This window comes from Leptopilina boulardi, unplaced genomic scaffold, assembly GCF_019393585.1.
Source record: "Leptopilina boulardi isolate dan_hultmark-lab unplaced genomic scaffold, ZJU_Lbou_2.1 LbouV2_333, whole genome shotgun sequence".
NCBI classification, from domain to species: domain Eukaryota; kingdom Metazoa; phylum Arthropoda; class Insecta; order Hymenoptera; family Figitidae; genus Leptopilina; species Leptopilina boulardi.
In genome coordinates, this window is record NW_026137900.1 from 20,763 (window position 1) to 43,265 (window position 22,503).

General features: G+C 28.5%; 2 protein-coding genes across 5 annotated transcripts in view; one reads left to right on the top strand and one right to left on the bottom strand.

Annotated features, from left to right (window-relative positions):
• The window catches only part of LOC127285487 (uncharacterized), an 81,873-nt gene that overhangs the window by 632 nt on the left and 58,738 nt on the right, over positions 1-22,503 (top strand). For both annotated transcript variants that reach the window (XM_051311535.1, XM_051311534.1), the window contains exon 2: positions 10,475-10,698. In XM_051311535.1, the coding sequence (XP_051167492.1) occupies positions 10,475-10,698 (224 nt within the window). The remainder of the gene's footprint in view (positions 1-10,474; positions 10,699-22,503) is intronic.
• The window catches only part of LOC127285485 (cubilin-like), an 80,493-nt gene continuing 58,260 nt past the window's right edge, over positions 271-22,503 (bottom strand). For all 3 annotated transcript variants that reach the window (XM_051311529.1, XM_051311532.1, XM_051311530.1), the window contains one exon: positions 271-5,632. In XM_051311529.1, the coding sequence (XP_051167486.1) occupies positions 3,299-5,632 (2,334 nt within the window). In that variant the 3' untranslated portion in view covers positions 271-3,298. The remainder of the gene's footprint in view (positions 5,633-22,503) is intronic.

Below are 22,503 nucleotides of genomic sequence, written 5' to 3' on the forward strand. Positions count from 1 at the left end.
CTAATCTAATATCCGCTTTTCTATCTCAATGTCGTGTTTGGTATATGTTCTAAACTTTGCATATGCCATCCATAATTTTGTAACAGCTGTTTCATCTTTTTTTTTTCAAATTTATTTTCAACACCTGTTTACAAATTTCTTTTTTTTCACAAAAAAAAAAAAACGAAGAAATAGTTTTAAAACAATTTTGATTACACTTTTTTTATTATTCCAATAATGTTTCTAATAAATTTTAGATTAAATTTTCACTTTAAAAAGTAATAAAATCTTCCGAGAGAATAAGTAACAAAAAATAAAACTAAAGTTTCTTGAGTTTTTAAACGATTTCTTAATTAGATTTCTTGTAAACCATTCACGTTACAATGCGCCTGTAAAATTTAAATCAAATCATTCATTTCACCGGACCAGATATTTGATATTCTGTGATTCTATTTTCCCCCATCAAAGACTTGTCCAGTAAAGTTTTAACGATTCCGCAGTTTACAAAATGAAGAGATGAAACAAAATTCTCTCGGTAATTTATAAACTCGGGATAGTAAAAAATGGAAAACTTTTTTTTTTTTTTTTTTTAAATTCAAAGTATTAGATTAAAATTTCTCGAGGGTTAATTTAATCCTCTTTCGTAACTTCTCTCGAGAAAGAAAGAGAGAAAGAGAGAGAGAGAAGTTCAACAGAAAGTTTTTTTTTAAATTGATAAACTCGAGTAAAAAATCATGATATTGATAAGTTGAAAGTTTCTCAAGTGCAACTTTATACTTTCAATGAATTAAATAACCACCCTGGAAAAGGAAACAGAGATATGAGAGTGTCTTATTGCTTTCAAAAAGACCACATTCTCTAAGCGTATTCGATCTTTTGATCGTTTCAAGTTTTAGAGAAATAATCTCAGCTTTCAGATAACTTTTTGTGTTCTGTGATTCATCGAGGATCTCTTTTCCTTTTTTTTTTCTTCTTCTTCTTTTCCCCCTTTAATGTCACCGCGCGCGGCTCCTTTTGTTGGAACTGCAAAAGTCAGACTTTGAATCTTTTTCTCCTTTATTCGTCGACAAATGAAATCGCTCGATTTTCTCCAAAAATTTCTTTCAAGTGGAAATATTTAATATTTCGCTACATTATCGTTAAGAATTTTTGTTTTTCTTTTCTTAATAAAATTTAATAAATTTGTTATTTACTATCAATCCGATTTTTTAAAATTGAAATCTTCAATTTACTAAAACTAGAGAAAAACTATTGAATGTTATAATCAAGATTAATTTAAATATAAGAATATTTTTTTTCTTTCTTTTTTTTTTAAATTTCAAAACTGAAATATTTTTTACACGAAGAAAAAGTGGATTTAGACAATTTTTATTTTATGAAACTGATTAGAAATTTAAAATAACTTTTTTTCGGATTTTACGAGGCTAGCACTGAGAGAACTAGAGTTCCAATATTTATGACAAAACCTGATCGTAAAACATGGTCAGTCAGCTCAGGCAAAAGTTTTCAAGTTGATGTTTTTAAGAGTCCGTTATGTTTTAAAGATAAAATTACTTATTTTGAGAGGAGAAACTTCCTTTATATTTTTGTTACAAATACAAATTTGTTTTTCAAATTATCATAAAATTTCACGAATAATTATAAAAAAGAAAATAATTTAAAAAAAAAAATTATTAAAGAATTGTTAAAATGATTTAATAGAAATAAAAATTGTTTTTGTTTATCGTGGAAATATTATATAATATTATTAAAACACCTCTAGGGCTCGAAGCTGTCAAACAACGGAAGTTCCTCCTCAAATCATAATCTATATGGATTACTTGAGAGAAGAGAGATCCAGTCTCCCTAGAATCTACTCTCTTACAAACAAAAGCTTCTTCGCTCTTTGTTCACAAGAGAGACTGGAAGTGTCTCGAACGAGTATCTGTACAGTACTTTACTGAGTCTTTAGTATTACGAAGACAAGAGGGGCAGTGATATTTTATATATATATATATATATATATTATTTTGCATAATATATTCTGGAACTTTTCGGCAATTTTGACAAATTTGCAAAGTTGTCTTAAGATAGTTTACGTACGATAGTCTCAAAATTATTCCAAATATTTTTATCAATTTTTTTTTTAATCAGTGACTATCGCAGGTTAACCTTAATTTCAAAATCCGCGAGAGAAAATAATTTCCAAAAAAAAAATGAGGTGGAAAATCGAACAAATCGTCAGACTGAATTGCGGCAGTGTTTTTTTTTAATATTCAAAATAAGTCTCGATTTTGATAATTATTACAAATATGTTTCATGTTTTATCATTTGTAAATAAGAGAAATCTCGTTAAGAGAATCTCTCTCTCTTTCTCTCTCTCTCTCCTCCTTTGAAAGCAGAGATATCTTCCAAGTTTCTCTGCTAATACTAATTAGATTGTAACTAACAAGTGAGATCCGGACTTGGAGACCAGACGTTCAAAGCAGTCATAATAAGAGAGTGAATAGAAAGTCGACTAATGTTATCGGATTCCTATTCAGTTACAATATTTCCGAAACCAATCTCATCAGTATCTCTATAGATTGGATACTTTTTTCTTTTTAAACTCATTCAGCCATATATAAGTTACAATACAACTTAATTATACATATAATATATATTGTAACCTATAGTTTTGACTTTTTTTTTTAATCATCTTTTATATTATTTCTCTACTTAAACTAGATTCTCACCATTGACTATATACTCCCCCTGAGAACTTAGAACAGTTCGCTCAATCAACACCAGGATAACAAAATATGTCCATTTATAATAATAATTATCTCACGCGGTCAATCCTGATGTTATTAAAATCTAAAATTAACAAGATTATCTCTGGCCAATATTATCCGGCGCTTTATTTCTCAAATCCTTAATCAAAATGATCATTAAAATGATCGATTCATTCATTCATCGTCAAATTTATCTAAATTAAATTATAGAAAATCTTTCTAATCCAAATTATTAGAATAAAGAAATTTATAATGTTGATTTTCATAAAATATAATTATAATTTTAATTGAATTGGATATCTCTTTACCTGAAAATTTACTGTTTTTATAATAAATAAATTTATGCAATTGAATTTATTATTAACAGAAATTTGATTTGATTCCTGCTAAATGAAAATTTGTTGAAATAAAAATTCTATTTAATGAAAATTTATGAAACTAAATAATTCTTTAACATATTTAAATGGTAATAAATAAGAATGAGAAAAAATGTAAATTCCAGTAAATTTGATCCAGGAAAAATAGTAGACAACCTGAATATTATTATTATTGTGAATGGCACATTATTAATAGGGCACGTGAATGTCCCTTGATCGACTTCTTCGTCGACAAACTCGACAAACAGTAATCAGACACACGAGGCCAAACAAAACAGCCAAACCAGCACCCAATCCAGCGCCAGCCCATCCAGCAGGCCCAACACTACTACCATTGCCACCAATCGGTCCACCGCATGTCTCAATTGATTCATCATCCGGCTCAAGCATACTCATATTGAATACACCCGTTGGTAATTTTGGCAATGGACAATTAATAACTCCATTGCATAGAAGACGATTTGGTATACAACCCGCATCTCCCGGACATTGAAATCCACATTCCTCAAGTCTTTGTGTATTCAATGCTCCAGTTCCATCACGTGACAAATGATACAATTCCGTCCAAGTGATCTTAAACTCAGCGCGCGTCAATGCCATCGATCCAGTGAATTGAATCACTATTCCCGATTCTCGTCCCGAGTCCAATGATAAAAGTTGTGCCGCCGACAATATTGGCACCTCCTTCGCCTGACTCACATTCTCACCGCATATACTGAAAAATGAATCCGTCGATCCCGGCAAAATAATCTCAATTTTTCCATCCTCACACGATCGTGAACCAAATTTGGTCTTATCAAAATGCAAAAAAAGATCCCTCTCCGGACTCACTTTCAATTCCCAAATGCATTTTATTGATCTTGGCGGTGTCACATAGCCCAAAGCCTCATAATGAGGAAATTCAATTTCGCCATCAGTTGTGGCGGGTAATATCGCCGGACCACACAGTGGACTATGGGCAAATTCATATCTCGCCTCAAAAAGTGGTGCCGTTTGTTTAAAATAACTCGCCGTATGAGCGCCATCGATAATTAATTTCAAATCCAATCTTTCGCCCCTTGAAACAATTCTCAACGGTGGATTACCACTGCTCAATCGACATAAACAATGTCCCTTCACCGTGTCCGATGATGGCTCTCTAATAATCACTTTATCAGCCCTACTATCCCAACAATGACCACATTGCGCATAAGGATGATCCTTAAATGACACCGACTCCACCGTCAATATAACTCTTGCAAATAATCTTTTATCAGTGATAAAACTATACGTACAAGTCACATCCAATGCCGGATCACTGGCACGTTTAAAAACCATTGTATTCAATGGCGAACGTAAACGTCCACTTTGAAATTTCCACGCTGCAAATGTCTCATCACATTCTGTATTTGCCACAGGTTCACCAAATTTCGTGTCATTAAAAAAATCATAATGCGCCCAATAATAAAGCGAACTACCCGAATAACTTCCCGTTTTACTTTCAAAACGTACAAACAATGCATTGCTACTTGAGACAAAATCATGTTTCTCCATTGGTTTACTAAATGTATCACAAAATGTTTTAATAATTCTTGCATCGTCAGGCCAATCAGCATCATATAATGTTAAACTCTCACCACAATCACCATCATATGGTTGTATTGGCGATTCAATACGATTAACTCGAAAACTTGGAAAATAAAGTCGTACAATTTCACCAGGTCTTCCTTTTAAGAGATATGTGCAACTAGTGTGCGGTGGATACCAATGTGCAACCGATAAAAATATCCCCTCTTCCCCCTTCTTCAATGATTCACTGTTCAACAACCAATCACAACTTCCATTCTTAACACCGGTACTTTCCACCTGACCTGGCCAATTGCCAACGTTAAAATGAAATCCAGTATTTAATAATGGTCCAGCTGGCGAGGAGACAAATTCCACATAAAGATCCATACTTGTACCAATTATACTATAGGGAAATTTACCCATACCACAAAATGTACCAATAACTTGTGAATTCTCATCTTGTCCATCGTAAACACGTATATAATCATAGGGACAATGTTCCGATCCTGATGATATTGGCCTCATTGGACATGTCATTATATTCTCACAACGTTGACCATCAATATTAAATTCTTCATTTTCAATATAAAGTTTAATGAATGGCACTCTTGTATTTAATTTATATTTACAGTGTAGTGCACGTGGATAAATACCAGGATATGCTGGACTTTGTACATAACATGTTTGTAGGCGGCAATCTTTAAATATTCTCTCACAATAACTACCGGCAACAACTTCACCGCGACGATTTGGATAAAGTTCAGGATGTTGTCCATAACGTAAATAAACCTCAAATTGTTGTTCTGCACGTGAATCGAAACTAAAATAAGTTTGATCGGTGAAATTGTCCGTGTGGAAGAGAACTTTAACGAAACTTGTCTCCGATATAAATGTTTGTGGTTGTTCTGATTCACCGCAAAATACTCCCGTTTCCTTTCTATTGCTCACCTCCGTTTTTGCATTGCCATCAGTTATCTGTAACAGGGAAATTTTCATTTTAGAATAATTTGTCTAAATATTTTAATTAAAAAAAAAAAATTCAACAATATTAATCATTTAGTAGGATTTTTATTGAATTTGAATATTTATTCTTAAAAAAATTACCGACACAGAAATCTACCTTACCGACTGCTGGTAAAACAGTTTTTTTTGAAAAGTGAAAATATAAAAAATTACCGACACAGAAATCTACCTTACCGACTGATGATAAAAATTTCTAGAATTCCTCTTTAAAAATTTTACCATCAGTCGGTAAGGTAGATTTCTGTGTCGGTAATTTTTTATATTTTCATTTAAAAAACTGTGTTACCATCAGTCGGTATAGTAGATTTCTGTGTCGGTAATTTTTTATATTTTCATTTTTCAAAAAAACTGTTTTACCATCAGTCGTTATGGTAGATTTATATGTCGGTAATTTTTATATTTTGATTTTTTTAATGAAACTGTTTTACTATCAGTCGGTAATGTAGATTTCTGTATCGGTAATTTTTTACTAAAAATATTTTCTGTGCAATAAAATTCTACCTAATAAAAATTTATTTAATTCTGTTAAATAAAAATTCAAATAAATATAAATTCGTCTAAAAGAAAATTCGATCTAATAAAAATCTTAATTAATTCTATTCAATAAAAATTTTAATAAAATTAATTTTGGACAGTTTTTATGCGTCTCGAAATTTCGGACAAATAAAATGTTTGGGCAAAGAAAAGTCCGAACTAAAAGAAAATTTTCCAATAAATGATAATAAGAATAAATTGGGGACAAATGGAAAATTTGGATTAATGAATTTTGATCAAGTGGTGAAGTAATCTATCAAAATGAAAATATATTGGAGAAAGTATATATACAACCCACTTTATATTAGTTTAGTGTCAAGTATGACAAATTACATGACAAATTGGTGAAAATGATTTTGAAAAATAGTTCCTTTTGATGAAGCGTCAACCTATTGTATATTGTTAATTTAAAAGTTTTTTTTTTTTTTTTTGTTTCATACATAGCTCGTAAAGCTGAAATAAATGAAAGTTCTAAAACGTTGTAGAACACAAGCGGAACTTTTGATGCAGAAAGCGAGTCAACGGAATATATATATATATATAGCAGGATATGAGAATTCCTTGTCCTCCTTCAACCTTTATTCTCTGCAGTATAGTATAACGCATGTTGAAAGCACTAGTAGTACCAGCCTGCCGTTTCTGCTATAGTCGTTCAGTCATATGTATTCCGTGTCGACTCGACATCATTCATCTAATTCCAAACAGGCTCATATATATATAGTGTGATTTACTTTTTTTACAGTTGCATTTTTGCTTTTTTGATATATATTTTCACACAAAATGCGAAAGATTCTATAAATATTTATGTGCAATTTAATTTCATCCAGATGGATGATATATATATATAAATTTCAATTTTGCAGTTTTAGGCTTCTCGAATAGCATTTGTATCACTTTAGGTGTGTAGAGAAATATAGATTTTTTTTTTTGAAATTTCATTTTCAATGTAAATTCTCGTTTTGTTTTTGTTTTTAAATTAAAAAGCAAAAGGTTTAAATTTTTTTGATTTGGAAAACGAGGTTCAAAAATTTCTTCCAAAGCAGTGCCAAATAATTATTAGCTACATTGAAAAAAAAAATTTATTTGGTTCAATGAATCGGTTATTTGACTTCTATCAAATAAATATTTATTTTTAACAAATAATTATTATTATTTAAGCCAATAAAATGGTATTTCTTTCAAATACAGTTTATTTAATTCAATTATTTGATTTCAAAAATTATTTGGTTCAAGTAAATATTTATTTGATAATTGACAAGTAACCGATTATTTTTTCATTGTAGATATGCAATAGTTATTCAAAATGACTGATTGGTTTATTAAAAATAAAATATCTTGACATCATCAAAATGAAATGACAATTAGATTATATTTAAAAATTAAAATTAGTTGAAACGCTTTGGTTATATAATATATTTATGCATTTCTGTCAAAAGGAGATTCCTGCAAATATAGATATATGGAATTTGGGGAATTTTCACGCGTCACATATTTTATCTTCCGAATTTTCTATAAAGGTCTTTGAATTGAAATATTCTGAAATAGCTTTTAAAAATATAAAATCTTGATTCTGTGATATATAAATGTATTTTTAAGTAATTGAAATGTCATGAAGTCGATATACAAGTTTCATATATATATATATATATTATATTTTACATATTTTACGTATATACAAAAATATGATATATCAAAATAATTGAAATATCTTAAGATTAAATTTTTTGAATGTTTATCATAAATAATATTTGTGATAAAATAAATAGAATAATATTTATGATATTTTTCAATTATTTTTAAATTAAAATCTTAGCCTTCTTTTTGAATTCTCTACACTGAAAAAAATTAATTTATTTGATTCAAATAATCAGATATTCAATTATATTATCAAATAAATATTTACTTGAAACAAAAAAAAAATTTGAATTAAATATACTGTATTATGGTTATTTCACCTTACCGATAGATGTTAAAATATTTTGAAAAATAAAAATATAAAAAATCACCATCAGTTGGTAAGGTAGATTACTATGTCGGCAATTTTTATATTTTCATTGGTCAAAATCGATAATAGTTATTTAATTTTATCATACAATATAGAAATTAAAGTTTTCAAAACAATTGACTTGTATTAGATTGAGGGATTAAAGAAATTGTGTTCATATACGATTTCTTAGAATTTTAAGACAAAAGCCGTTAAAGTTATGAACTCGGTAAAATTATAAGCCGATATTTCAGACGCAGCTTTGATTTTCTGCAGAAAGTTTAAACTGTTTTCAACTTTGAAATATGTCCAGTTTTCCACTGAACACACAGTAGTTGCATTACGTTGTTGATATGTCAAATGGGAAATTTCAAAGGTGGCTTGTTGATTAGGATTTGTTATTGCATGACGTGCACAAAGCTTTGCGGTTCAAATTTAACACAACCTCGGAAATTATATATATAGTCTATAATAGAGAAACCAGTTCCATACATAATTATATCTTTTGTATAATAATAAATATTTCCATTAATGTATTTGTTTAACATTTTTGTATAATTGCATTACATTCAAAATTAATGATAATATATGGTAATTTCGCAAAACTCGAGTTAATGAAGCTAAAGCTCCTCTCATGTACCGGATATTAAAAGGCGCACTGTGACTTCCTAATATGCTTGACGGTATTAAAATATGTTATATATATATATATATTATATAGGTAAATTAACATGAGTCGAAGAGGCAAAAGTCCTCTTTCCCAAAAGCTCTCAGTAGAGAATATAAGCGAGAGAGAGAGAGAGAGAGAGAGAGAGAATTCCCACTTTAGTTGAGAGAGAAATTGCGGGAGTTACTAGGAGATAGAACATTAAATTCAGTATTGTATTGGGTTCGCAGGTATAGTTTTGAACGCGTGCAGTCTCTAGAGAGAGAGTGAGAGTTGGGGGAGAGGACGTCGCACTCCCTCCTAAATATATATGATGATAAGATAATATCCTAGTTCAATCCTTGGAGAACAGCAAACTTTTCTCAAAAAAAAATCAATTAGTCACTCAATTTTTATTTCATATACAAAATTCGACTAAATAAATAGAAAAAAAGAAATTATTTATTAATTATATTAATTAAAATAAAAAATTACATTAAACGAATTTCTATTTAGCTGAATTTTATTAAGTATATATATAATTCTAAATTATTTATTTAGCTAAATAAAATTCGGCTAAATAAAAATTCGTGTCATAAAAAATATTAAATTAAACAAATATTTTTTTTGTCCAATTTAATAATTATTTTCGGTTTAACTTAATAATAGTAAATGTAAATTATTTTACTGTAAAATAGTAATATCTTGGGGGAATTATACTGACTGCAATGAACTTGGACTAACAAGGTATTTGAATAGTCATTGCCCTCTGGAAGCTAATGCATTTAAGTAAGAGAGCAACCCCTATCTCAAATTGTAATAGTAATTTCTCCAAGATGTCTGGCAGTTTAGAGAGATGTAACGAGCGAGGTTTTGACCTAAAGGTTCTCCGGCTATATTGACAAAATCTATATAAATTATATATATATCATATAGCTTAATGGTACATTTATTTGATTTCAAATAATAATCCGATTCTATTGATTTTTTATCATATTTTTTTTTATATAAAATTAAACGCCCGGAAAGAAATAAAAATCAGAGTCGGGAAGAATCGAACCCAGGTCCGTACGTCTGAAATTTCAGTAGAGAAGCCACACGGCCGTTTCTCTTATTCAGAAGTTAAATTTGATTCCAAGATTTCTGTTCAATAATTATTTTTTTTAATAATGTATTAACGTATTATTAAATTAAATTTATATTCAGTTTATATAGAAATTTTTATTTTCTCGAAATTTTATGTGTCCGTATTTTCATTTGTTGAAAATTTTGGACAAAAAGTTATTAAAAGAAAAGAAAGAAAATGTAAGTTTCAAAATTGAAATTTTTGATAAAACAATTTTTCATCGTTGACTTTGTAACTTTATAGAAGATTCTTTAAATGATTTATGAGTTTCTATTTTATAGTGTTATCTACAAGGGGGTAAATATATCACCAACCGTCGAGTCTGTCACATTATTTTGATTTAGAATCTTTTTCAATTGTATATAATTGTAATAAATAACTTAGGTTTGAGAATTTTTTTTTTCAGAAAAAAGATGATTGAGAGAATTCACGAGAATTAAATTAATTATGCAATTATATTTGTGGTTTTAATTATTGTAATGATAATTTTTTTTTATTTTTCAGTCAATGCCCATATGAGAATATGAAGGACAGGAATTATTTGGATGAAGAAAAGTGGTCCCAGCGTATTGCCGTATTTTTTTTTTTTTTGTGTAATTTTTGTTTAAGTACGGTAACTCCCGACCTCCGCAGAAGTGCAATCAAGAGGAGGGATCTTCGGGAGTGGCCCAGAAGAAGTAGAAGAAAGGGCAATTCAATTATTGTTCCTACGTGGGATTCACCGAAAGGTGAGTAACTGGAATTATTATATTTATTATACTAATTATATATAAATTTATTAATATATAATTAAAAAATAAATTTAATTCAATATTATTGTTATTGAATAATTCAATATTATTTAAATAATTGTTAAATGTTATCAAAATTGATTAATATTAAAAATGCAATTATTATTATAATATTACTAATTGATTAATTAACAGTAATTGGATGATATATGTAATTAATTGGACAATATTGAGAGGATAGAAATTGTATACGTTTACTGGGTAATTGGTTCCTGAATAATCGTGAATATTGATAATCGTTTTTAGTAAAATTAATACTTTTTTTTTTTGTTTTTAAACGTATTGAATAGCCAATGAAATATAAGAATTTTTTTGGGATATTTTTTAACGATTTCTCATTCTCTTTTTTGTAGTATATATTACTACTGAAATTTTTTTTTTTTTTATTTAAATAATTATTATTTGAGTCAAGTGAATGGTATTTGTTTCAAATGCAGAAATTATTTATTCAAATACAGTTTATTTAATTCAATTATTTGATTTCAAAAATTATTTGGTAAATATTTATTTTTGAATTAAATAATTATTATTTGAGTTAATTAAATTGTATTTGTTTTAAATACAGAAATTATTGGTTTGAATACAATTTATTTAATTCAATTAAAATTTATTTGGTTCAAGTAAATATTTATTTGATATTAGTCGATTATTTGAATAAAAAAAAATTAGTGTCAGTAGTATAAATCAATTATAGTCAGACATAATAGCTTAAGTTCAATGTAATTCCACTTTTTCAGGCAAAACAGAATTCTTATTTAACCGAATTTTAATTTAGCAGAATTCTTAATCAACAAAAGTTTTAGTGAATGGAATTTTTAAAATTTCTACTTCATCGAATCTTTATTTGTATACGAATTGTTATTTGATAGAATTTCGGTCAAATAAAAATTCTGCCAAATAAAAGTTCGAGAATTTTGTTCAGTAAAAATTCGTTGAAAACGAAATTCTATTAAATATTGCCAATTTGGAAAATAAAAATTCGTCTTAATAAACTTTTTTCACGAGGAAGCAAAAAAAGAATGATAATTCTTTGAATATGATAAATACTAATTAATAATTTTTATGTATTAATCATGCACCCTAAAGGAAAACATTTATTTTCTACTTTTTTTTCACTGCTACTACAGTGAAACTCAATTTTTCTAATTTCTTCGACATTTTTAGAACCTCTTTAAAATGTCAGCCACTTCTCTCAAGCAGAAATCATAGATCAAATTGGGGGGGGGGGGCATAAATTATTGAATTGACCCTAGGAGCTATTAATTTTCGTGTCACCGAGAAACCCGAACATATTCGGGTTATCAGAACCATTTTGGTGGGAGGATTTACACACACACAAATATATTATTGAATGAAGTTCTATAGAGTTAGGAAGACAGCAAAGTTTATATACCAGAAAATTGGAATAATAGAGTAAAATAGAGAGAGTGAGAGAGAGAGAGAATGGAAATTAAGCGAGATTGAAACAAATTATCGGTCATACTAATTAGGCATTGTAGAGACCTGTAGACTTAGTCAGACACAAATTCAAATAGTCAGTTTTGCCACAGTACATATTGTCATTCTCATGTAAACGACCATCTCGATAACCTTTGCTTGTATAAAGGGGGAGAAACTCGATGCCAGATTAATAGAGCCATTATAATCTATCCCCAGGATCGACGCAGTCTGTCCTCCCCCCCCCCTCCCCTTGTTTGATCGGTTGGTTGATAGCGTCGACATGATGCAGCTGCGTCGGCAAGATTTATTTTTCTACAAAATTCGCTCGACTTCATACATATATATATATACACTCCATCCGCTTTGGAAATTGATTTCTCGTCGACGGCACACCAGGCACCGCGTCTCGACTTTTGGAACTTTAGCGAAATTGACGCGCGAGGATATCGTCAGCTTTACGTCAGTGTCGTTCACTATGACGAACTCGACAGTTAGAACCACCAAGAGAGCACTGAAGCTTTCGAAATTCCCTCAGGATTTTCTTCTTATATAAAGGATTTCGAGAATTTTAAACAAAAAAAAAAAAAAAAAAAAAAAAAAAAAAAAATGACTGGAAAGAGTAAAAAAATAGTTTTAGTTTTATATACTCGAAGCAAATTTGACAGTATAATTTTGATATTTCAAAATCGAGAATATTTTCTTTATGTGGTTCAATTTCGAGAGAGACGCATATGAATATTCTCCACATTGAATTTATTAATTAGAATTTTCGAGAGGTGTCGAATTAAAATTTATCGAATTTAAATTTAACAGAATTTTATAAAGTAGATTTTACATTTAACGGAATTTTCATATCTAATTTTTATTTAGCCGAACTTTTACATATTAGACACTCTAGTTCACTGAATTTTTATTTAACTCGATTTTCGTTTAAAAGAATTTCAGAATTTTTATCAAAGTAATTGAAATTTTTCCAATTCCAATTCATCGAATTTTCATTTGTACAAATTTTTAATTGTACGAATTTTCATTTGTTCGAAATTTAAAATGTCCGAACAAACAATTAACAAACACTCAGAAAAAAGGTATGTTTGAATCAAATGTATCATTTTTTTTTTATATTTACCCAATTTTTTGGTTAGTTCAAACAAAATTTGTTTAATTCAAATAAATATTTATTTGATCTAAATAACTGTTTGGTTTATTTTAATAAATTTTTTGAACAAAGAAAAAATTTGATTGAGCTAAATAAACGTTTGGTTTATGCAACCAAATGTTTTGTTAACACTGTATATCAATGCATTTATTTTGTTATGATTTAACCAAAATTTGGTTGCATTAAACGAATTTTTTTCTGAGTGAAGTTTGGCTAAATAAAAAAAAATTCTGTTACATAAAAATTAAGATAAATAAAAATTGTTTTGTATGAAAATTCAATTGAATATAAAATCTACTTTGTAAAATTAACTTTTAAATAGAAATTCAATAATTTTTAATTCAACACTGCAAAAATTCTCATAAGTTTAATGCGGGGAATATTCATACTTTCCCATAAATCCTTCGATTTTATATCAAACTGACTTTTGCTTTTTATCCACCCTAAAAGGGGGAAAAAAGATACTTTTTTTTAAAAAAAAAATTATTCAACTTTTCAGCGATAGATGAAAATTAATTACATATACATGTACAGAGCATATATTTTCAGTTTGAGAGTCAGTTTTACAACGCAAGGTGACGAATTTCCTCTCACTGTGTAACCATTTTCATATACTGATGAAATATATAGACTCGGCGAAAATAAAAGTGTCTCGGTTTTCCCAAACTTTACACGTAATCTCAACTAACGAGGTCATATTAATCAAAAAGTTCTTGTCACCCTGAACGAATAAATGGAAAGCCATATATATCTATGTGTATATATATATATATATATATATATATGAATAATTTCTGTATATATACGAATCGATTCGCATTAAAGAGAAAAGCCGTGTGACGAGGAATTAATTTCGTTTAGTGGTCCCGTGACATTTAACGATACAATCATATATTATATATGTGTGCGTATATGTGGTTGATGGTTCCTCTCCTAATTAGATATCATTATTCCCGAGCTGTCTCTGCCTCTAATCTTTTCCATTATATTATGTTTCATTGGTATGAAATTCATTCAATTAATATTGACGTCGATATTCCTTGTTAATTTTGGATAATAATCGATATGTCACCAATAATTAAATAACGAATCCCTCGTTAATAAGATATCTCTATGACTTTATTGAATTTAAGCTCAATTTTAATAATTCAGATTCAAATCATTATAGAAAGTATACCAATTACAAATATAAAATTCCTTTTTTTTTATTTCGAAAATAAAAAAAAATCTCAAATGGAATTTCCCATATATATATATAAAAATTGTAAATCTATTTTTTTTCTAATTTTCTGTCACTACAAATGTCAGTAACAAAAACAAGGCTTTCACTCCTCTTTCATTGTAACAGAACAATAATAGAAAGTCTTTTGTAGCAATTGACAAAACGTCATGTTTCGATAAATATTTGTAATAACATGACTATAAAATGGAAAAAGGAAAAATATAAAAAGTTTTTCTTGTCTCTAAAAAGGATTCTCTCAAATATATAAAATAGTCGAACGATTCAAATTGACATCCATTCCGGTGCTTTGAATTTTAATAACAAATCCTTTTATAATTTATCATTATATTTTTATTTCTATTTATTTATAATAACTAATTTAATAAATTATATATATTGGATATATTATTTGGTTACGCAAATAAAAATTTTTCTTTAAAATAATTTTTCTAATGAAATTATCGTCTAAGGGGAGATAAAAAGAAATTTTGATAAAAAAAAAAAGAAAAAGTAGGTTGCGTTCTTTTCAATGAAAAAGTTCTAAAGATATGTTCGAGTAGGCGAATGGCAAATATGTGGATATCAAAATTCCGCACCCTACTCTTGGCCTATATCCGGGAAATGCAAATCCGAATGGAATATCTCTCCCCCCACATGCTTTGGCTGCTATATATATGTATATACTCGAAGAACATTTGCCTATGGCATTCAGTTTAATTTTCTCGTCTTCCTCAGAAAAGACAGCTCCGTTAACTCAAGTTTTCGCTCTTCCTTATATTTACACAACTCGTCATATATGGGAATTAAAGAAAATAAATAAAAGTACTGAAAAAAATTTCAATTAAACAAGTAAATTTTTTGTTTAATTTACTTTAGCAAATTGTAGCATATTTAAAAATAAATTATTTCTATTAATATAAATCAATTTTACATTGAAAAGAAAATTTATTTGCATTAAATAAAGTGTATTTAAACCCAATAATTTCTATATATTTGAAACAAATAAATATTTATTTGATAATAGTCAAGTAATCAATTATTTCAATCAAATAAATTTTTTTAATCTCTTTCATCAATTTCTTTTTTTAAAATTTGTTCTTTTCAAATAATAATCATAATTGATATTCAAATTCGACGAAAATTCGAATTTTCTGCGCGATATATGATAAAAATATTTTCATTCAGAGATATTTTCATATATAGGGAGAAGGAAAGAAATATCTGCAAGTCACAAACTCAAATGAGAAATGGAACTATCCGAGCAAAAAAAAAGAAAAATCTTGAATTGTCATCTGGGTATAATAAAATCAGAAAATGGTCAGATTCGAAGCATTGTAAAAAGATAAAAATGAAATTGCCATTCTATAATTCTTATTTTATGTTTTTTCATTTTCAAGCACAAATACTCACGAATTTTCTCAATTTTTCAGATTATATATGTATTCGTTTTTCAAAAAATAAAATCTATTTCTTTTTTTTTTTTTGAAATCTCTTAAATAGTAAAAAATTATTTTAGTTAATTTTTTGTAATTAATTTAAAAAAAAATAATTTTATCTAAGAAAATTCGTTAAAATAAAAATGTTAACTAATGATTTTTATGGGAAATTTATGCGCCCCCAAATTGATAATGGTCTCAATTTTCAGAAAAAAAAAACTGTGCAGAGATTGTAATTGTGTCAGCATTTTCGAATTGCAATAAATGAAAAAAAAATGTTTTTTTCGTCTTTTTTTTTTTTGCAAAACTTTAATCAGAGAATCGACACGTATGAAGCAATTTTTCGTGGATGTTTTTAAAGGAATTTTATTGAATTAGTGGAAACTTTAGCGCCGGGTTGGAAAATCTTTTATAAAAGCTGCCACAAGGATTGTGGCAAGCGCTTTATCTCCATCTCTCTCTCTCGCTTTTCTTTTTTTTTTGCCCCCTTTAATCTCGGTTCTCTATTTTCTCTATGGTCCCTTCTCTTCTATACCTTAACTACTCGGAGGCTTTGAAAATCCTCAAAAGCTCAGAGAGTCAGAGTCAGTTTCTGGTACTCGTTCAGATCCCTTTCCTCTCCCACCATCATCACCACCATTAGAAAGCCACCTCTTTTCTCATACCTCCAACTAACTCAAGAGCACATTACTTATGCTATACACGCGCCACATATAGTAGACGGGTTAACGCGTGTGTCTCGAATCACGTAGACATGTACAGGGTGTTGCAAAAGCAATGGCTGCTTTCCAGCAATGCTTGGAATTTGCATGAAACTCGTAAATCAAACGTACCAAACTTCTCTGAAATGTGTTGAAAATTAATGCGCATTAGGATCAACAATGGGACAGAGAACGAACGTGACGCTTCTATATATGTTCCAAAAATTATATCATTTTCCCCTTGCATGCATTCAATTTGAAAAAAAAGAAATTTTTTTCTACAAAAATTTTGAGCATGATTATCCCATAAAAATCATTAGTTAGAATTTTCATTTTCAATTTTTTTAGATATAATTATTTTTTAGATGAATTTTCATTTTTCGAATTAACATTTGTCAGAATTTCTTTCTTAAAGAATTTTTAGGCACCGATTTTTTATTTGTTCGAAATTATAAATGTCCGAACAAAAAATCAACAGAAAGATTTCGGCGCGATTTTTAAAATCCACTAATCACAATTTTCTTGATAACTTTTGATTGGCAAATTTTAAACATCGCGCCGAAATCATTCTGTTGATTGTTTGTTCGGCCGACAAATGGAAATTCGGTATTTTAAAAATTCTATCAATACTATAAATTCGAAAAATTAAAAATTTGGACAAATAAATTATAAATGATCAATTAATTCAATGTGGAAAAAATAAAACTGTCTATACAATGAGTGGAAGAGTATATACGAAATTGTGAAACAAAAACAAATTCAGAGTAACGAGATTTTTTTTTCTTATATTTGATATTCCAGGTGATTGCTCAATAAAGTTGAAGTAACTAGCCTGTTTGGGGAACTAATAAGAAAGAGCATTGGAGGATTTGTAATTTAGAATATATAGTTCCCTTCGGTATACGAATTAAGAAAGAATATTCCACTCACGCTTCAAGATCGTAAACTCAGACTTACAGTTGATTGCAAGTCTAAGGTCTTGAAAGATAAGAGTAGTATCCAGAGAGATCAAAAATAAAAGTTTGAATATATATACACATCCGGCTTGAATTCAAAAACATTCATGAAATGAATGAATTTACCGAAATCTGGTAGTTGTTTGTTCGGTCATTTAGGATTTCGGTCAAATGAAAATTCTGCGTTTTAAAAATTCGTACAAATAAAAATTTGGGCAAATTCTTTTTTTCTAATATAGAAATTAATCGGTTTAATATATATGAAAATTCAAACAAGATTTTCGGAACTGAGAAAACAATTTTATTCGTGAGAGCGAAATTCAAAATTAATTATATCGCTATACGTATCCTGTTCAATAAATGGAAATCGTATAAATGAAACAATTTGAAACTCATTTGCGTCCGAAGCTTTGTTGTTGGCAAGCTTGATTGAGTGACCATTTTGTTAGAGAAATTCAAATATATATATATATATATATATATATATATATATATATATATATATATATATATATATATATATATATAGAGAGAGAGAGAAAGAGCGAATATCAAGTAACGTTATATACAATAGAAAACACATTGTATATGAAAGGTAAAGTGAGAATAACTTAATGTAAGCCCGGGGGTTTATATGCTAGAGCAAAGTCAAAAGTTGATTTTCATTCAATATTTTGTGCTCGCTTGTGGAAAATTGTGACTCACAAGATTCTATATTAAATTGACGTAAATACATGCATGTAAAGGCGGATCAAACAAACTCTCTCTCTTTCTCCCTCTCTCTTTCTCTTTCACTCACAAACTACGCGAGTAAAGTGTCAGAGACAAATTCATGCTTTACTCCTTCTTCGTCAACGTAATAAATATGTAAACAAGTTCTACTTCTCACACGCAATGGTTATAATATATTCATCTATATATATATAGAACACATGAATATTCTCTAAAACTTATTAATTCAAATTTCCAATTGATCAAATTTTATATAAGGCCGAATTTATACTTATCCAAATATTTTACACATTGGAGAATTTTTATTAAGGCTTAAAAACTTAATCAAACTTTTTAAATTACTAAATTTTCATATAAAATTGATCTAATGTAAATTTTTTTTTACAATTTTTATATTAAATAATTGGTAAAAAATTAACAAGATGGTAAAAAATTTAAAAAATAAAAAATTTACCGACACAGAAATCTACCTTACCGACTGATGGTAAAACAGTTTTTTTTTAAAAATGAAAATATAAAAATTACCGACACAGAAATCTACCTTACCGACTGATGGTAAAATTTTTTTTAAAAAAATATAAAAATTACCCACACAGAAATCTATCTTACCGACTGATGGTAAAGCAGATTTTTGGGAAAAGTGGAAATATAAAAAATTACCGACACAGAAATCTACCTTGCCGACTGATGATAAAAATGCCCAGAATTCATCTTTAAAAATTTTACCATCAGTCGGTAAGGTAGATTTCTGTGTCGGTAATTTTTTATATTTCCACTTTCCCAAAAAAATCTGCTTTACCATCAGTCGGTAAGGTAGATTTCTGTGTCGATAATTTATATGTTAATTTTCCAAAGAAACCTGTTTTACCATCAGTCGGTAAGGTAGATTTTTGTGCCTGTAATTTTTTATATTTTCATTATCCAAAAAAACTGCATTACCATCAATCGGTAAGGTAGATTTGTGTCGGTAATTTTCTATATTTTCATCATTCCAAAAAACTGTATCACTATCAGTTGGTAAGGTAGAATTCTGTGTCGATAATTTATATATTCATTTTTAAAAAACTGTTTTACCATCAGTCGGTAAGGTAGATTTCTGTGTCGGTAATTTTTATATATTCTTAATTTTTAAATTTTATACCATCAGTCGATAAGGTGAAATAACCCTATTTATCAGCATTTATATATAGTCAAAATTTAAAAAGTGGAAATTTTCATTTCACCTAATTTCTATATTAAACTGAATTTAGGCTTAATTTAATTTTTATGTAACCCAAGTTACTATTTAATAGAATTTTATATAACATTTAATATTTATAATTTACCTAATTCCTACTGGTCTGGAATTTTTTAATCACAAATTATAATTATAATTTCATCATATAACCGAATTCTTATTTAGCAACAATTTTCATTTTTGCACACAAATTTTGAAAATCGTACGCGGCATAAAGTCGCGAAACGTTATAAATTTAAATTTCTTGATTCTATGTTCTAAATAAATAAAAAGAAATATATTTATTTTTTATTTTAGCAAACCTCTTACAAAGTTCGACAAGAATGTAAATAAAATTTTTGCAATGTATATATATATATATATATGTGTGTTATACTCAAATTCATTCGCAAAGAGATGCGGGCATCTTTGCAGAAAATTCTCGTACAAGAACATATTCATAAAAGTTTCACAAGCAGACAAGTCGAGAAAGCAGAAAAGAATGAAATGGACAAAAAAAAGACACAGACAAAATAGAAAATACGCAGAATATATATAGGAAAGATATATATATATACATTATATACGATTTTATGTTTATATATATACATTATAAACAGATTGTAAAATGATCATTTTTCTCTGATTGATCGAGTATGGAAATTCACTTGTGCGAAGAATATGCTTTGGTGCGTATAAGAAAAAGTTTCAATTTTCCATATATAGAAACAAGAAAAAAAAAGCACATCTTTTATGACTCAAACAGAATCTGATGGAATTTTTATTCCCTCCCCCCTCCTTACTCCTTTTTTTATTGAGAGGGGAGGGGGATTATACCTCCTTCTATTTTATGATCATCGTTCGCCGTTTTGTTGTATCTATTTTATTTCCGAAAGGAAATAAGAAATTGGATGATAGCTTCTTTGAATTATGGACAATTGATTTTCTTTTTTTTAATATAAAATCAAATTAAAATTAAATTACATTTATCTATACGTTTGGAATCAAAAAAATTGGTTTAATAAAAATTCATTTAAATATAAGAAATTCAGCTTAATAGAAATGCACGGAGAAAAAGGAATTTTGTTTCATTCGATGCAACATAAATTATGTTAAATGGATAAAAAAAAATTCAGGGTTCAAAAATTCAAGTATAATAATAATAATAATAATAAAAAAAATAATTATACAAAAATTTGGCTTAATAAAAATTCGGCATTATAAAAATATCAATCTAGTGAAAATTCAGTCTAATTGATTTTATGTATTCAGGAGTACTCTTGTAAATTCAATGAATTTCTGTGTAAAATATTATAAATCCAACAGAGAAAGAGAATGAGAGGAGAGATTTTATGATGAAATTTTCCAGCTGGAAATTTTAATTAGAGATTCAAGTGACTCGGCACGTTTTATTCGAGTGTTTTATCGAGAATTCATTCATTCGAATTATTTAGGAACGAAGACGAAAAGTGCATTCCAGCACACAGAGACTACATAAATACTCGTAACTTTGCACTTTAAACCTCATTGATTTTCAATCCAGCTCGTCCTGAAACCCATCTTTCAAGTTTCTCTCTCTCTCTCTCTCTCTGTTGGTTCCTATACGCGTGCGAGAGGAAAGGGTTACGATTCTCAATACTGTTCTGCACGGTTCCACATGGAACCATTCATGATCCTCTTGTGTATTCCTGTCGTGCGCGTTTCATCGAGGATTCGCTTGATAAACGCAATGAAGGATAGAATAGGGAAATTCTTGAATTTAACACTCCTCATTTTCTGCCCTTCTCTCTCTCTCTCTCTCTCTCTCTCTCTCTCTCTCTCTCTCTCTCTCTCTCTCTCACTTTGTTTCTCTCCCAAATTCCTTCTATTCTTTCCATATATATGAAGAAGCGATACGAATTTACAGTTAAAAACAATTTTTAATGTGTTAAAAAAAAACATTTGAAAGTATATATTTATGAAACATTTGAATAAAGTCAAAAACTAATTTATTAGAATTTTTAATTCATAAAATTTCAGATAAGATAGAATTTTCTTTTATCCGAATTTTTAGATCATCAAATTTTTATTTTGCAAAATTTTTATAGAACAAAAATGTTTATTTGTCCGGAATTTTTATCTACACGAATTTAATAGAATTTTAAATTTTAATTTAACCGTAATTACAAATTGCCGAACAAACAACCGACAGGAAATATTTCGAAGCAATTTTTAAAATCGTCCAATTAGAAATTATCAAGAAAATTGTTAATTTATTTTTTTAAATTCGCGCGATATCTGTTGGTTTTATTTTATGTTCTGCATTATTCATATTTATTTGGTCTTTTTCATTTAATTATATTAATTTTTTTTTTGTTATAAAAAATAACGAGAGTATAAAAATTGTGTTGGATTAAAAATAGGAACTTGAAAAGAAAAAAAAAGAGGGAGAGAGAGAGAGAGGGGGGTGAATTTGAATGTATATATATGCTTTCATTATATCGTGCGGCCATCGTTCTTAATTATTCATTCGGGTATGGCGCGCATAAGATATAGGTTAGTCGTTACAGGAACACGTTAGCGTGCCAACAGCAGAGAGTATCATTAATCTTCGACAGACCTCTTCCTCGCAGCTTTCCTCATCCCTTACACTCCCTTTGCGCGCATCTACTCCCTCGCCTCCCACCCACTACCAACAAAAGCGAGTTACGCGAAACTACGTCCAATCCAGAGCGAGTTTGTCAACTTTTGTTTATTTATCTCCTCAGATTTTCTCCTCTCTATTTTTTCTCTCATTAATACCTCTTTAAATTACTCTATTTTTCAAAGTTGCTCATCTACAAAATCACATTATATATATATTAATTAAAAAATTTTTTCAATCTGAAAATTGACTAACTAATT